Raw genomic sequence first — 13,639 nt, forward strand, 5'->3', positions numbered from 1 at the left:
CACCTGCCCCCAACAAAACTGAAGCAGATTTAGAGCCTCGGAGTTCCTGTCCCAGCCTTAAGATTATAAAACAGCAAAGTTGAAATGGATCACTTAGATCCAAGACACCAATGAGCTCAAAACTCAGAGCATCTCTAACAGGGGTAAACCATTCGGACCCTATTTGGGATTCCTAGCAGTAGACCAGCCTTATTTGGTGTGAGACCACTTTCTGGAAATGGAGGCATAAACCGAATCAGCATTTCAGGGAGCCATGACAGCACGGTCCCATGGAGATACACTCCCACCTTACAACTGGTATCCCATCAGGGTGTGTCTTCTTCGAAGCAGGCCACCGGCCACAACATTTTCCTCTCCCCCCACCCCCAGGCTACCTTCCAAAAGTTCAAGCGACTTCTGACTGTCGCGGCCACCTCTAACTTCTGTTCCTTCTATACCCAGCCGAAGGCTCTTCTGGGGCAGCGTGTAGAGCCTCCAAGCACTACCACTTCCGATCCCTGTTAGCTCAGCGCTGCTCAGGGAGGAACAGCACGATTCCGAGGACGTAACAGAACTGATCAAGGAAGGGGCAACGTCCACTGAACTGCAAGCAGTAAAGGTGCCGCAACCAGGTGAGGGCTTAGCATGTGAGACGTCGCTTACTCTAGCGACTCGGGGCTGAGGAGCTGTACATTGATGTCTTTCTCACACACACACGGCACACAGGGGTGGACCAGTCACTGTGGGATCCATTTTTCTTCGTTATATGGGGGTGGGGGTGGGGGTGGGGGCTGCGCGTGCTAAAGGACGCACCCGGAGGCCTTGAGACTGGAAAACAGCGACAGCCGCCCGGCCCCTGTTTATCCGCCCCTGAACACGTGCCACTCGTGGGCACCATCGCTTCGCCACTTCCTCAGCCACGACGTGCCTAGGCCCGGAAGAGGGCCTGGGACGTGTGCGCTGCTGCCACAACGACGCGTACCGAAAGGAGTGGACGAATAACACAGGCGGGGAGCTAGCCCACTCCCCAGCCCTCTCCTCTGCTCCACAGCCCCGCAACACTGGGCGAAACCCAGCTCAGCGCCCACTGGCCGCGCTCCGCAACCTCTGCTACGGCAGCCGGGAGGCATCGCGGCCGCGGTCAGGGCGGAAGTGCCGCCCCCCGGCTGCTGCCCCATCTCCCCACGCGCAGGCGCGGCCCCGAGGCTTCCGGAGGTCACCGCCTCCCTTGTCTCCTAGCAACGCCAGGAAGCGTTGTTGACACCGAGGCGGCTGCTGTGCCGGAGTCCGGGGAGTCTCGCCGCCCGCGCGATGGTAAATGTGGGGCTCCGTCCGCGCCCCGCCGCTCCGACTGGCAGGAGCCCTTGCTGCCTGGAGCCCGGAGCCCACCCAGCCCGGGGCGGTCCAGCAGGGTCGGCGGCTCCAGGAGCTTCCGGGAGGGGCGAGGAGGAGACCCTGAAGAGGGCAAAGAAGATCCCTCAGGGTTTGGTGGGGGGCTGATTTCGGAAACTGGTACTCGGGGGCGCTGACGTCGAGAAGGGGAGGACGGAAGCTGAGGGGATGAGAGAGGCTGAGGGGGGTGAGAAACGCCGGGAGCCGGCCAAGTTTGCGAAGGGGTGGGGTGAAATGGCGGGAAGAGAAGCTGAGGCGGTGAGGGGAAAGGGAAAGTGGGGCCGGCCGAGCGGGAGCGGGGAGCGGGGCAGCCCGCAGTAGTGGTGGTAAAGGCGCGCCAGGAGGCTCGGAGAGCTGGAGGAGCGGATCCGCGACGGGGCGGCGCTGTGGGGAAGGCCGGGAAGCGGGAGCCGGGCCGGGGGCTGAGGTGTCCGGGGTGGCTGACAGCGGAGCGCGTCTCCCCTGCCCCAGCTGCAGGGCTCCCGGGCGGCACCGCCGGGTGCCGACGTCCGCAGGCGGCCCAGAACCGCCGCTTGGCCGGCAGAATCACACTTGAGAAAGTCACCCCTCTCCCCCCGCCCCTACCCCCACCCGCGCCCTTGAACTCCACAGGTCGAAATTTCTGGCACTGTTAGGCCTTCAGTACGGTCATCACTCGGCAGTTTCCATTATTTCACACGAAGAAGAGCAGATCTCAAGCTCACAGCTTTCCGATGAAGTAGAATTTAACCATATACTCCTAATTCATTTTGTTTTGCTTTAAAAAAAAAAAAAAAAAACGCCAAGTTTCCATTTGTGGTACGGTTTTCTCTTAAAATGTACTTGGGCAAACTGTTATCAAGGAGATGATTCCAGGTACACGCTAGGTAAATAACATAGATGGTATTCATAAAAGCCGAACTCAGGAATGTAGTTCGCAGGATTCCTGAAATTTGAAATACAGCTGCCATGGTGGTGAAACTGAGGAAGTAAGTGCTTGTGCCTGCACTGGGTGCAACATGAGAACTGTCTTGAAGAAACACAACATTCACCTTGCAATGTTGGGTGGAAAAGAACCTAACAACCCTTCAACAAGAGTCTCTGGAGATTAGAGTTTGAATTCCTGATTTTGGCATTTCCAGAGAGGGGGAAAAACAGGTACTGTATGGTGTATGCATAAAATTCATTCAGAAAGATGAATTTAAAAATACCAAAAGAGTTGCATCATAATTATTCAAGTTAAACATTCATTCTGTGCTATGGTCCAAGCGGTCATTGAGAGAATCCTGGAATATGCATATTCCACTGATTATCCTTCTGTAAATATAATCATCTGAACTCTTAATTAGATATCGTTAATGAAAATAAGATTTCTCATGAAGGGCCCATTTTAGACAAAGGGATGTCATGTTCTGGTTCTATAAATATTTGAAGAACCATAATAAAAGGATTTTTTAATGTTTATAAAGAAATATGTGGACAATGATCTATGGCAGACTTCTGTGCACTTTAGTCTTTTCTACCAAATGGAGACAAAAATGGAGTAAGGGCCCTTGAGGCAGTTAGCTCTCTGTTCCTGGAAGGATTCAAATCGAGAGATTCGCCAGAGTTGTGGGAAGATGGTCTTGTGTAAGTGTATATGACCATTTTCAAGCTGTCTTCCAAAAATCTGTGATGACAGCACCCAATACGTTAGGTTAAGACAATGGGGAACTAGGCATCTTTCCAAACATCATTCTCCTTAGGGTGAGGGAACCACGAAGGCCCCTGTGCTTTACTGCCATCCTGATCTCTTGCAGGCAGAGGTGGAAGAAACCCTCAAGAGGATCCAGAGCCACAAAGGGGTTATTGGAACGATGGTTGTGAATGCAGAAGGTAAATATATCCTAGGCTGCCTCGTAGACATACAGGAGCCAACCAGGGACCTCAACACAAACATCTTAAGAAACAAAATAAAATTGCATTTGCATATCAAATATCTATCATATCTAAATGCTCTGCTGATAGCTAACGATGTAAATATGAACAAGACATGGCTAAAAAATATCTGTGTCTTCCTAAAAAAGACTACACCGTGGACTTTCTAGAGCTTTGGTAATTCTCTTCCAGCACTGAGTAAGGACCCTGTCATTGTGTCAGTTTGGTTTTAACATTATAAAGGGTATAGAGTTTTGGTCTTCATTTTAAATGAAATTGTTCCTTTACTGCATTTAATAAAAATCTTGGAGACCTAATTTTAATATCATTCACAGCATAGTTTCTGTGGATGTCCTTCTAGAAGGGCCAACACATTTCCCACTGTGAAATCTGTAATTACCAGAAACGTACACTTACTGCACGACCCTTATTAAGAATGCACATAGCCGTTTCTCTGGCACAGTGCTCCATGCTCAGCTACAGTGGTGACCTCTTAAAGGTTCCTGCTGGTTTCATTGCTAATTCAGGTATTTGTCAAGGCAAGAGGTGCCAGAAATTCCAGAGCATTTGTTGAAATAAGAATAGCTACTTCATAAAATTCATGGAGCAGTCATCACATTGACATATTACCAACTCAGTAGCTGGGCAAAAGTCCATCAATAAATATTTGTGTAACTACCAACCTTGGAACCTTCAGTTCTCTATCATTAAGAAAGGAAAATAATCTACTTTACTGGTGCTTGTGAGAATTAAATCAGATAACAATTGTCAAGTGCTCAGCACAATAGCTGAACACTTAATAGAATTCTATTAAATGTCTCTCAAAATGTGGGAAGTTTTAATTGATATATACAGATAAAAATTTTGATTTTATAATACAAAAACTCAGTGCCCCTGCACACACAGATACTAGGTCTTCAAAAAGTTCATGGAAAAGGCCGCCGCCGCGGCTCACTAGGCTAATCCTCCGCCTAGCGGCACCGGCACACCAGGTTCTAGTCCCAGTCGGGGCGCCGGATTCTGTCCCGGTTGCCCCTCTTCCAGGCCAGCTCTCTGCTGTGGCCAGGGAGTGCAGTGGAGGATGGCCCAAGTGCTTGGGCCCTGCACCCCATGGGAGACCAGGAAAAGCACCTGGCTCCTGGCTCCTGCCATCGGATCAGCGCAGTGTGCCGGCCGCAGCGCGCCGGCCGCAGAGGCCATTGGAGGGTGAACCAACGGCAAAGGAAGACCTTTCTCTCTGTCTCTCTCTCTCACTGTCCACTCTGCCTGTCAAAAAAATAAATAAATAAATAAATAAATAAATAAAATAAAAAAAGTTCATGGAAAATTCATCTTATGAAAAAACTCTGCAGATATTTCAAAACAATTTTGCACTGCAATTATCAATTTCTCTTTTCCATGAATGTTGGAAGCACCCTCATATATATGTGTGTGTCTGTTTGTTATTAGTTCAGCCAGTCTGAGTGACCAAAGAGAGGTAGGATTTCAGATCAGCATTACAAGTTAAGTCAAGATCTATGCTAAACATACCAGGAATCAGTCTGATGCTAGATGCTAGTGGATGGACCTGGTTGAACTGATTTTATTTCTATGTATTTGCTCAAACTCTCCCATACTCCATAAGATTGGGATATCTTCCGGATTTCATAGACATGCTGTGTTAGCTACCTTTTATTGAGGTAACAAAGTACCACATGCTGGAAAATAACAGAAATTTACTCTCTGTGCATCTGTAAACCAGAACTTGCAGTCAAGACATCAGCAAGGTCATGCTGTGTTTGAAGATGCTGCACAAAGGTCCTGCCTTGCCTCTTCCTTGCTCCTGGTGGTTGTCAGAGCTGGAGTTTCTTGATTTAAAGACGCATCACTCCAGTCCCTGACTCCATGCCCACACGGTATTCTTCTCCCTGTGTCTGTTTTCTCTTTCTTTCTTTCTTTTTTTTTTTTTTTTTTTTTTTTTTGACAGGCAGAGTTAGAGAGAGAGAGAGAAAGGTCTTCCTTTCATTGGTTCACCCCCAAAATGGCTATTACGGCTGGCGTGCTGTGCCAATCCAAAGCCAGGAGCCCAGCACTTCCTCCTGGTCTCCCATGCGGGTGCAGGGCCCAAGCACTTGGGCCATCCTCCACTGCCTCCCGGGCCACAGCAGAGAGCTGGCCTGTGTCTATTTGCTTACGAGGACCCTAGGGTGGGCCCTAATCCAGGATGATGTTATTTGAACTAATTACACCTACAAAGACTCTGTTTCCAAATAAGATCACACTCTGAGGTTTAGGTTAGACTTGAATTTTAGAGGGACATTGTTCAGCACAGTACAGGAACGTCCGCCCATGGCACCCAGGACAACTCACGTAATGTGCTTCTTTGGAAGATTTAGTTTAAAACGTGTAAACCTGATGATGCACACTAAAGGTCTGGATGAAATACCCATACCTTTAAACCTCTGATTCCACTCCTTGGGGGAGATGAAGAAGAGATTTAAGTACAAGGATACTCACTGATGCATCCTATAAATAATAAACACAAATAAGAAAATTAGTCTCCCAGTAATAGGGAGATTTTTAATGTTACAATGCTTACTGATGAAGATGACTCTAAAACATGGAATATTTAGTGTCCTGGGGAACTACTCACAATAGTAGATGAAAAAAGTAAAGAGCTAAGCAGTAGTCAGCATTTTTTAATCATTTACATAGCCAGATGCACACATGCACTTAAAATACATGGATACATGATGGTGATTACCTCTTGAGTGGTGGGATTAAAAGTGAGTTTTACTTTATTTTCCTGAGGTTTCTCAATTAACACTTCTCTTATCCACAGGCGACAAGTGTTATTTTTAATAACCATTAACTTTTAATTAACCTCTACCAGAATAAGGTTGTATATGGATTCAGGGCACTTTTCAAGGTTTCTGAAAACTCAAGAGTTTTTACCTGAAAGTCATATTAACCTTTCTCCCAAAAATATAAATGAGGGACTTATTTCTATGGCCAAATTATTATTAATCGGAATACATGACAAGGATGTTTGTTACCAGCATGTGGTATAAACTCTGTGACCAGAATGTAAATGAAACACTCGACCTCGGTCACCTGTCAGAAGAAGGGGCCATTTACTGCAGTACAGCTTGCAGAAAGCCCCTGAAATCTGATACCAAAAATACTTAACCAAGACGGTGTCGGTGTGTTCCTGCTCTCTACTAAGGGTTTTGGTCTACTAATTCTGAGCAAATGATGTTAACATATTTTTAGATTATATTTACAATTAGGTCGACCTTCTGTGCTCCTTCATTTAGGTCTCATCATATTCCATTTTAGTTTCACTGTTATTGAAAAAGATTTATGCATGACAAGAAAGTAGATTCATCAATTTGTCAGTGCTAAATAGTATAGCTTTTGATTGGAATAGATTCTTTGTTGACATTGGTTTCCCTAGTTTGCATTGTTTCCAACAGTGTCACAATGATCACTGAGTTAGAGACATATATATATATGTATAAAAAATATATTCCAAGCAGTCATATCTGCCATACATTTTTCTGTGTATAAGCCTGATTTCCATAGTCTATTTATTATTTATTTGAGAGGTAGAATTACAGACAGTGAGAGGGAGAGATAGAGAGAAAGGTCTCCTTCTGCTTGTTCACTCACCAAATGGCCCCAAGAGCCAGAGCAAGGCCAATCTGAAGCCAGGATCCAGGAGCTTATTCCAGATCTTCCATGTGTGTGCAGGGGCCCAAGCACTTGGGCCATCCTCTACTGCTTTCCCAGGCCATTAGCAGGGAGCTGGATCCGAAGATGAACAGCTGGGACTAGAACCACTGCCCACCCATATGGGATGCCCATACTGCAGGCAGGGGATTAACCTATTGCGCCACAGCGCCAGCCCCCCATAGTCTCTTTTTTTTTTTATTTTTTTTATTTTATTTTTTGACAGGCAGAGTGGACAGTGAGAGAGAGAGACAGAGAGAAAAGTCTTCCTTTGCCGTTGGTTCACCCTCCAATGGCCGCCGCGGCTGGCGCGCTGCGGCCGGCGCACTGCGCTGATCCGATGGCAGGAGCCAGGAGCCAGGTGCTTTTCCTGGTCTCCCATGGGGTGCAGGGCCCAAGCACCTGGGCCATCCTCCACTGCACTCCCTGGCCACAGCAGAGGGCTGGCCTGGAAGAGGGGCAACCGGGACAGAATCCGGCGCCCCGACCGGGACTAGAACCCGGTGTGCCGGCGCCGCTAGGCGGAGGATTAGCCTAGTGAGCCGCAGCGCCGGCCCCCCCCCCCCATAGTCTCTTAATTGTAAATATTCTTGGCATTTTTAACAATCCATCATTTGAATTTCACTAGCTCTTATCAGCCATTCACCCAGTTCCTTTTATTTTGAAATTTGATCTATTAGCCAAAGAACAAGTGAACAATTGAAGATGATACACTGAAATAATGAGTACCAGCTTACCGGGATCATAAAGTCATATTTTAAAGTAGTGCCATAAATCTGACAATATAACATTTTTAAATTCATATACATTTTATTCTGGATCTGTTTTAGGAATTTATTCTATGCATGTATACAAATGTGAAAGCACAGGGACATAATCCATGACCTTGGTTACAGAAGTCAAAGGTTAGGAGCAGCCTCAGTGTCTGTCAGACCAGGGGACTATTTCAGTATATTACAAAACATCCTTTCAACAGACTATTATTCAGCCAGTAATATGAGTGATTTAGCATTGTGTGTACTGATTTGAATAGTTTCCCAAGTATATTAAATGAAAATAAATGAAGGCATAGAAGAGAAAATTATATAATTCAAGAATACAGACCAAAACATGTAGATTCTTAAACAGGCCCAGACCCTCTCTGGAAACATACCTAAGAAACTGGGAGCAATGGTTGCTTGTTGGACGGAGAGAGGTGACCTTTACATCATGGGCTAAAATGACATTTTTTAAAGTATTTACTTATTTATTTGAAAGTCAGAGTTCACAGAGAGAGGAGAGGCAGAGAGAGAGGTTTCCATCTGATGGTTCACTCCCAATTGGCCGTAACTGCCGGAGCTGCGTCGATGCAAAGCCAGGAGCTTCTTCCAGGTCTCCCGTGTGGGTGCAGTCCTTGGGCCATCTTCTATTGCTTTTCCAGGCCATAGCAGAGAGCTGGATTGGAAGTAGAGTAGCCGGGTCTCGAACCAGCGCTCATATGGGATGCTGGCACTTCAGACTTCAGGCCAGAGTGTTAACCCACTGTACCACAGGCAGGCCCCTAAAATGACTTTTTTTTTTTTTTTTTTTTTGACAGGCAGAATGGACAGTGAGAGAGAGAGAGAAAAAGGTCTTCCTTTGCCGTTGGTTCACCCTCCAATGGCTGCCATGGCTGGTGCGCTGCGGCCTGCGCACTGCGCTGATCCGATGGCAGGAGCCAGGTGCTTATCCTGGTCTCCCATGGGGTGCAGGGCCCAAGGACTTGGGCCATCCTCTACTGCACTCCCTGGCCACAGCAGAGAGCTGGCCTGGAAGAGAGGCGACCGGGACTAGAACCCAGTGTGCTGGCGACACAAGGCGGAGGATTAGCCTATTGAGCCGCGGCGCCAGCCTTAAAATGACTTTTTAATACAATTATTTTTCATGGCTGGCGCCGCGGCTCAATAGGCTTATCCTCTGCCTATGGCACCAGTACCCCAGGTTCTAGTCCCAGTCGAGGCGCCAGATTCTGTCCCAGTTGCTCCTCTTCCAGTCCAGCTCTCTGCTGTGGCCCGGGAGGACAGTGGAGGATGGCCCAGGTCCTTGGGCCCTGCACCCGCATGGGAGACCAGGAGAAGCACCTGGCTCCTGGCTTTGGATCAGCACGGTATGCCGGCCACAGCGGCCACTGAGGGTGAACCAACGGCAAAGGAAGACCTTTTTCTCTGTCTCTGTCTACTCTGCCTGCCAAAAAATAAAAAAAAAAAATTATTTTTCATTACCTGACATTATACCAAGCAAGGACTCAAAAGATATTTATTGACTGATTTTTTTTTTTTCAAGTGCCTCTGGTAGATGTGAAGAACTCCAATTGTTTCCACAGGGCACACGTAGTTTTCAGAAAGGCTAGAGCTCTTGTATTTACTGGCTTGGATCATGAGCAGACTGACTAAAAAACTTGAGCATCTGATTCATAATCTTGTCATCTGCATCCTAAATAATTTATTCTGGTTGTATGTCTTGTTTTGACACTGAGCAATGCAGACTTCTTAGGTAGTCATCATTTAGGATGCAAAATAAAACTATTCATCAAAAAGTTCTCTTCCAAGGTTGAATGCTTGGTACACTTGTTTCACGCTTGTTAAAAATCTGTGCCTCATGACCTTCTGTCAGGTGAGAAAGATAGCTGACTGCCTTCTGTGGGAAAAGTAGACAACAGATAATAATGCAAAATCAACAAGGTATTTTATATAAAACCTCATTTATTGAAAAGGTTCCCCTGTGAATATTCTTTTCATATTATTTCTCAAGACCTATTCTGAAAATAGCCATTATCTTAAGAGAAAAATGCATTAGTCTGTTTAAGTCCAAATTGATAGTCTCCAGCAGTTTCATGAAAACTTGACAAAATCCGAAGTTTATAATACTGACCCTTTCCTGAAAGTGCTCACTTTACTTAATAGTTTCAAGTGCCACATTCTCTGATGAAAAACCATGAGCCGTCTTATACTCGCCTATCAGTGGGTCATAATTCAGGTACCTAAGGAATTTAACAGCAATCCCAAATCCATCTTAATGTGTCCACCTAAATTAAAGGCATATTTGCAAATAAAATCCTTTGAATCTCCTGGGTATCTGGGAGTACTCAGAATAATATAAAGGTTATCTCTGATTAGATAAAATAAATGTAAAACGTCTTCCATTGTGTCTGTTACATAATAGGCACTGTAACTGGGTGGCTGCAATTGAGCTAGATTGATCTGAACTGAATTGAATTATACTTGCATATTTGTCTGGCTAGAATTTTCCAGTTAAATTAATAGATTCTGTTTGAAATGCATAGAATAAAACAGTAGAGTACTCAAGTAGCCAAATTTAATAATGTTTAAATCAGGAAAAAATGCAAACGAGGGAGTGCACAGCAAAACTACAGTATCTTTGTTATTATATTTTCGTATAAACTCTTGCATGTGCAGTAGTATTGCTTTATGTTATTGTCTCCAGGAAAAAGACTAGCACCATGTCCCTGACGAAGCCTTTTTCAAAACAGATCCAATGTTGATGGGACACTTGAAGCGATGCATTTTATATAAAAATGTTAACTTAGGACTGGAATGATCAATTAACATCTTCCAAACAATTTATGTACAAAAGTACTCATCACACTATTTGCTGTCCCAGATGTAAAGTACCAAGTGACCAAAGAATGGGGGATTTGTTATATTGTGATATGTCCATACAGTAGTAAAGTGTGCATCAATGAAAATCAATGCTGATGAGATTGTCAATAAGGTCACCATATAATTTAATTGAAGAAAAAAGCAGTAAGTTCCTAAATACTATAATGGGTTTAACCCAATAGAGTTTGTCTCCTTAGGCAGAAACAAAAAGATAGGAAATAAACTAATATTGATGTCAGTGAGTAAGATTAGCCATCGTTATTTTCTTCCTTATTACAACTACCAGTCTTCCCCAATTTTTCTACAATGTCCATAGAACTTTTATAATCGAAAAAACAATGTAACCCCAAATTACATCTCTTGATAGGCATTCCAATCCGAACGACCCTGGACAACTCCACCACAGTCCAATATGCAGGTCTTCTTCATCAGCTGACCATGAAAGCCAAGAGCACAGTCCGTGACATTGATCCTCAGAACGACCTAACCTTTCTTAGAATCAGATCAAAGAAACACGAAATCATGGTAGCACCAGGTAATTTGGCATTTCACTTCCTATTTAAAACATCTTTCTGCTTGGAGAGCTGAAGAACTTTAAGGAAAATTACCCAGGCCTGGGACTGTACCCCAGCCTAACGAAACACAGTCTTCCTGGGGCTGGATGAGGGGTATGGGTAATTTTTAAAGGCTCCACAGGTGATTTCAATGTGCAACCAGGCAGAGGAACCATTGGTCTCCACCAGGCCCCTATGATGTTTTAAAGAAAACAGCAGACTAGCTGAAATGTTTATTATTGAATCTAATGTTCAGGATGAATTAATTTTGTCCATGTCTCTCCTCAGACAAGGAATATCTTCTGATTGTCATTCAGAATCCGTGTGAATAAGACCTACTGTGGCCAAGTCTGTCCCAGTGACTCTGGGTTGAAAACACGTTAATGATTACTGCAATTATATTCCAATCTAACTGATCTTTTGGAAATTCTTTTCTATTTTTACACTTAAAGTATTCCATGTGTTTCATTTAGCCCCTTTGTATTGTGAAGTTGTGCTTTAGCTATATAATAAATTCTGGTGTGTGTGTGTGTGTATATATATATATATATATAGTTTATAATACACAAACCTGAAAGTTCCAGTGGGAACACAGCCTTCCTTGCGATAGATCTTTTAGTCTAGAAGTAGTTGTCACCAAGTTTATAAGTATAACTTTGCCCATTTCCATAACATGCCAAGGAGACTCAGTAGAGCACTGTGGAAGCTACAAAGGAGTAGAAGGTCCTATCATTTGAAGAGTGAGTAGTGCTCTCCCAGGTTAAGTCAGAAGTCAGAAGTCAGAAACATTGTTCTCAGCTGGGGTCGGCACTACAGCTGTGCATTGCTTCCATGTCCTGCAATATTCTTCACACTTGTGCTTCTGACACAACAGCCTGACGCAACCAGGGAAATACACTGGGCAAAGTCATGCCCATATGTGGCTCGGCACTTAACTCCAGGGAATTTTATCTTTACTAGATATTTCAAGTATTCAGAAAGTAGTGAAAGTAGCATAAGAGGGGGCCGGCGCCATGGCTCACTTGGTTAATCCTCCACCAGCAGCACCGGCATCCCATATGGGCGCCGGGTTCTAGTCCTGGTTGCTCCTCTTTCAGTCCAGCTCTCTGCTGTGGCCCGGGAGGGCAGTGGAGGATGGCCCAAGTGCTTGGACCCTGCACACGTGTGGGAAACCAGGAGGAAGCACCTGGCTCCTGGATTCGGATAGGCACAGCAGTAGCAGCCATTTGGGGAGTGAACCAATGGAAGGAAGACCTTTCTCTCTGTCTCTCGCTCTCGCTCTCGCTCGCTGTCTATAACTCTACCTGTCAAATAAAAAAAGTAGTATAAGAAATATAACAAATTTCCATGTACCCTAAACCCTTCAAGAATTGATCTATTTTCCCATATTTGCTTTATATTCTCTTCTCTTTTTAACTAAACCTATATCTATCTATCTATCTATCTATCTATATATATAAGAAACAGATCCCATGTGCTCTTCACCCAGTTTTCCCCTGTGGCAACATCTCCCAAAGCTCTAACAGGGGCACAAGAGGAAGCTGACGCTGCTCCAGGGAAGATACAAAACATGTCCACCCCTGCCAGGATCCCTCAGCTGCCCTTTTGTAGCCACCCTTGAGCCCTGGAACCCACTACCCTGCTCTGTATTTATGTATCTTAATCAAATCAAGAACATTATGCAAATAGGTTAACACAGTATGTAACCTTTGGGAGTTTTTTCACTCAGCATAATTTCACTGAGATTCATTGAAAAAAATAAGAAATGACACATTACAGATTCAGCTAAAGGCTGCTCCTGCTTCTATTGCCTCTGTCCTTACCCAGAGAGCCCTGCTCAGGAGTTCCAAGTCACCCTGTACAGGGGTCCACAGACACATTTACCTAATTGCTGCTGTTTTAACAACCACTCCCTTGGCCCCAACTTGCACCCTGTGAAGCTCACATGACCAGCCCAAGCAGATGGTGACATGAGCAGAAAGGAAAGGCTGAGGCCAGTGCCTCCAGGGAGCAGGGTCGATATCACAAGTGTGGATGGGAAAAGAGGCAGGTCACAAATGGAACTCACCCAAGATTTAGAGATGATGGAGGCTGAAGCCAAACAGCCAAGTCCATCCAAATGCAGGTTTTGAAAATGCTCCCTGGATAACTGCAATGCAGCTCCAGGCTGAGATCCACACGATAGTGGTCGGAAATGAAGGTTTGGCAGTCACTGGTCATGGATTCTTCAAGTTCTGGCTCCACCCTTGGTAAGCAATAAGAACCTCATAGGCTCACCTGTAAAGTGGGCTAAGAGAACCCAGCTGCCTGTTTGTTAGAATCATTTGAGCTGGTGCAGATAGAGTGCCTGAAACTAAAAGACCACTCAGCAAATGCTAGCCTCTGCCACAGTTGCTGCTGTTTGAACTCACAGACAGCCTTTAGTTGGGGCAGTGGGTGGCCCCAGATACATGGAAATGTGTTCCAGGG

At 45.2% G+C, this 13,639-nt stretch overlaps 1 protein-coding gene across 1 annotated transcript; it reads left to right on the forward strand.

The window, feature by feature from the left end:
* Window positions 1–1,159: 1,159 nt before the first annotated feature.
* On the forward strand, window positions 1,160–11,698 carry DYNLRB2 (dynein light chain roadblock-type 2). Its single transcript, XM_008257646.4, has 4 exons — window positions 1,160–1,293; window positions 3,150–3,225; window positions 10,984–11,151; window positions 11,459–11,698. The coding sequence occupies exons 1-4, from the start codon at window positions 1,291–1,293 to the stop codon at window positions 11,500–11,502; spliced, it is 291 nt and encodes a 96-aa protein (XP_008255868.1). The 5' UTR covers window positions 1,160–1,290; the 3' UTR covers window positions 11,503–11,698.
* The last annotated feature ends 1,941 nt before the right edge of the window (window positions 11,699–13,639 follow it).

Source organism: Oryctolagus cuniculus, chromosome 18 (genome assembly GCF_964237555.1).
Source record: "Oryctolagus cuniculus chromosome 18, mOryCun1.1, whole genome shotgun sequence".
NCBI lineage: Eukaryota > Metazoa > Chordata > Mammalia > Lagomorpha > Leporidae > Oryctolagus > Oryctolagus cuniculus.